Below are 4174 nucleotides of genomic sequence, written 5' to 3'. Positions count from 1 at the left end.
CTATTTATGAAGCATTCTGAGCTGTTTGCATATTGAGCTCCTCTAAGACATGCTAAACTTGTGAAGTATATTGAAATCCTTAAAGAATTTGTATAATTTTTTCGTGATCCTTGAGCTACAAGCATCCCACTTTCGATTCACTAGTTTGTTTGATAAATACTTAATTAATCTTAAGCCTGTTTATGCTTAACTAATAGTAATTTACTTGGCTCTCATTTACAACTCAATGAGTTCTATTCCAACAATTGAGCTTGCTTTTGATCTATCAATACTTGTTTCCAATCTACTTTCATCATATTTGAAATTCTCTTAATTTCACTGCCTATAATGCTAAATTTTGGTTTTTCAATGTTGTTTTATGTCGTACTTTTTATTGTGATTGTTGATGATTCCTCTTCTATCTTATCAAGTGGCCTTGAAACTCATTGAGGATCGTCTTTTTATTGTCAATGTTAAGTTACAAAGGTCCTTCATCAAAATTTCTATTTTTATATGTTAATTGACCATTAAATTGAGTAGTTGACTTTTGTCAAGGTTGACAATTTTATATTTATATAAAAAAAATTATTTTTATGATTCACACCAAATATAACTTCATAGTTGTTGGGACTAAGATAAATCCTATATTTAAATATGTTTTCAATTTTAAAATAGATTTCAGCTTTGAAAGCCCCTTTTTTTTAATTTTGAAGAGTAAAAATTCAATTTACCACTAAAATTTAACTTGTAGAGTGAAACCTTAATGTTGGTGATTATCATAAAAAGATAATTTTTTTATGAACATTAGTGAGATATGAATGTATAGAAATGTAAGTCATTGCTTAGAATATAAAAGCATATCATTCGAAGTAGTCACCGAATATTTTATAAACCTATTTGCTAGATGGGTTTTATATGGCAAGGTTCATGCTATAGCTTAGAAAATTAAAAGAAAAATTACAGTTTAGGTTTTGAGGAATAAACAATTGATTGCAATTTTTTTTTTTATAATTAAGTTATATGTAAAGAAAAAATGCGACTTAGATTGATAATATATATATATATATATATATATATATAGAGAGAGAGAGAGAGAGAGAGAGAGAGATTTCAAAGGAATGGTCAGAGGCTATTATACGGGCCTCTAACCACTCCTAATTCGAGTATCATCTCCCCGAGTAGATTTGAATCCCCGACATGAGGGGTCACAAACACACACACATATAGACCATATATATACATATATATATCCTATAATTGCCCAGTTAACAACAGTCCATAAGTAATAGATCCATCCAATACAGTGAGGTATGAAATGCAGTAAACATAGAATAGGCAAACGGCTTGTATGAAAGGCATGACGTTCAAGGGGATGTCATCTTTTCAGTTGCAAGAGATCTATAACAACGGAGAACTGAAATGCGCAAGCTCATTGAAGAGAACCTTGAGAGTTCAGGGTTTAGAAATCGTGCGGCCACTTGCAAATTTAATTTAAAAAAAAAAAGGCATGCAATACCCCATGTCATATAGAACCATGGCCATTTGAATGGCAGGAGCCGAACAAAAAGTTAGGCTACTCATATTAAAAAAGAACAATGCAATTTGCCAAAAAAATAAGGCTAAAGAAATCCAATCCTAGCTCTAAGAGGACGATCTGTGTTGAAGTAGGGGAAGAGGCTGGAAGGCATCATCATAGCTAAAGTTATTCTTAGGGTTCATGATTGTCCTAATCACTATTAATGTCATCCACCTAACGCTTAATCATGCCAACAGTAAAAATGAATCCAACAAGGGGTAGTTAGGTAGATGATGTTCCATGTGTGCAAACATAGAACATCTATCAGATGGGAGGTCAAACAAACAGGAAGTAAAAGAGAGAAAATTAGGTGTTAAAAAAAAAAAAAAAATCTAAACAATTATTAATTTCATATCCTGCAAAGCAAACATAGATTGTCATCAAACAAAATAAAAATCAACAGGTAAAAACACTAAAAGCTGAAAACACCACCCTTAGTGGGACAACGAAGACACTAAAAAATATGAAGACCGACTGTGGCATCAAAATCAGCTTAAAAGGTTGTCTGATAACATCAACAGGCTGAGGATACAGAAGACATTAATAATGCAAAGTTAGTCGACCCACAGAGGTCCGAAGAGCTGAAGGTCAACAGCCTGGTTGAGTAATTCAGTAGTGGCATGGTGCCGTCCAGATGTAGGGTATGGAGATAGAGATGACAGGGCATAAGTTTGTTCGGTGTATGCGCGAGCTACTGTAGAGAAATCAGGCTGAACCCCCATCATATTAGGATCCCATGTTGGAATTTGCCTGGCAGAAGTTGCTGGAGCGCCATACATTGATGGAGCTTGAGGAGCACTTTGCCAACTGGCGACAGCAGCAGGCACAGCAGGAGGTTGTGGTGATGAAAGAACGCCTGAATCAGGAATTGTATAATCCCTGCTTTTGTCAGAGTGTGCCTGAAAAAAGAAATGTGCGTATATTAGAAAGAACTGAATTTAGGATCAATAAGAACGAGAAAATCATATGCTAATGATTAAGGTCTTTCCAAATGACCTATTTCTGAGGATATAACAAAGTTCTTCATTATCAAACGACCTTAATGTTTCTCATGTTATTACTCATCAATATTTTCAGACAACACAAACATATTTATACCTTTACAATGAGATCAGTATAACGAGAATATGACAGATGAAGCTTACAGTAGCCACCATCATTGAGGCAGTGCCCTTCTAATGCTTCTTTAGAAACTGCTGCAGCTGTCACATCTGCATTATCATAACAAAATCCCATCATTTTCTCAGAAGCCTGGATATAAAAGTAAAATAAAACACTACTAGCTTGCATTGCATATAATGAGAATGAACTGACATACACATCACCATCAACTAGATCAATGATATCTAACAATCAGAAACTAATAAGCATCAATGAAATCCGTATCAATTACAGAATGTGCAAACAAATTATAAGACTAGGCAGCAACGAAGATCATGGTAAATGCCTAACATACATAAACGACCAGAGATGAACCGTCAAGTGTTACTATTCACAGTTTAATGTAATCACAAGCAATGTAAATTATTCCAGCCTACCGGGATACTGGATTAAAGCCTGCATGTCACCATTCTTCTCAAATATTGCAATTTTTTTGACCGTACCGAAGGCCAAGAAGACCTGGATTTCTTTTCCATATGAGAAATGTTGTTACAAATTAAAGAATGTAGCCTATTATTAACCAAATCGCAGAAGCAATCGACTCACAGTATGAAGCACATCAACAGTAACATCATATTGCATATTCTCGATGGAAGCAAGAAGTACATTGCTTTCAGGCTCCTTTGTCTTACCATCAGGACCTAATGCAGGCTGCATACGGAACACATATTTAAAGGTGGACATATTTAGTGAAAAAGAAAATAAAGATCACCATAAGAAGCAAACCTGTAAAGTGCTCTCTATTGCCGAAGGGTTAACAGGCAGATAAGGATTAGGTAATCTCGGTTCAGGGAATCAAATATACAAAGTTGTAAGCTCATGACATAGGAGTTGGGCATTCAAAATTTGGAAGTGAACTAAACAGATTAAAGTGGACTAGTAACATAGCAAATGCAATTTGGAAAGTACACTAAAAACTAAAATTTTAGAGATCAAAAGACCGACCAAACTATGAGAAAAAATTTCATTGTTTTAGCTAACTTTAGTGGGATTAAGTTTTATTTTCACTATCTGTGCATCAATAAATGCTACCAATCTTGCATAGATGCTGAAGAACAATACATTAAGCACCCCAAAAATTAAATATCCATGAAAGAATAAGAGTTTTAGTAACTACAAGCTTAATATCATGTCAGAAAAGAAATGTATCGTCAACCAATTTGATGGACAACGGATATCTTCATCATCATGATTAAATTTATACAAACTGCTTGGGCTCATAAAATACCCTCTCTTTTCATTCATCATTATGCCTATTTTATGTAAAACTCATTTTCTATTCGTCCTTATGCCTGTTCTATGCAAATCTCTCTGTAATCTATCCAATTTATCTTTGGTCACCGTTATCTACTCACCTTATAGTGCGGTCTTTTAATCTTTGTTTTAATCTTTGTAGCACATGTCACATGTCAAATCACAGAAGTCTACTTTCCACTGCTTATATTCAGTATATGTTGC

General features: G+C 34.2%; 1 protein-coding gene across 1 annotated transcript; it reads right to left on the bottom strand.

Moving 5' to 3' along the window:
• Positions 1-1071: 1071 nt before the first annotated feature.
• LOC110024975 lies at positions 1072-4046 on the bottom strand. Its single transcript, XM_020725190.1, has 3 exons — positions 3263-4046; positions 2701-3175; positions 1072-2454 (listed from the first exon to the last, which is right to left on the bottom strand). Exons 2-3 carry the CDS (start codon positions 2713-2715, stop codon positions 2110-2112), a joined length of 360 nt encoding a protein of 119 aa, XP_020580849.1. The 5' UTR covers positions 2716-3175; positions 3263-4046; the 3' UTR covers positions 1072-2109.
• Between the last annotated feature and the right edge of the window lie 128 nt (positions 4047-4174).

Source organism: Phalaenopsis equestris, unplaced genomic scaffold (assembly GCF_001263595.1).
Source record: "Phalaenopsis equestris unplaced genomic scaffold, ASM126359v1 Scaffold000287, whole genome shotgun sequence".
Classification (NCBI taxonomy): domain Eukaryota; kingdom Viridiplantae; phylum Streptophyta; class Magnoliopsida; order Asparagales; family Orchidaceae; genus Phalaenopsis; species Phalaenopsis equestris.
Note: the sequence above shows the minus strand (reverse complement) of the source record. Positions and strands in the feature narration are given on the sequence as shown.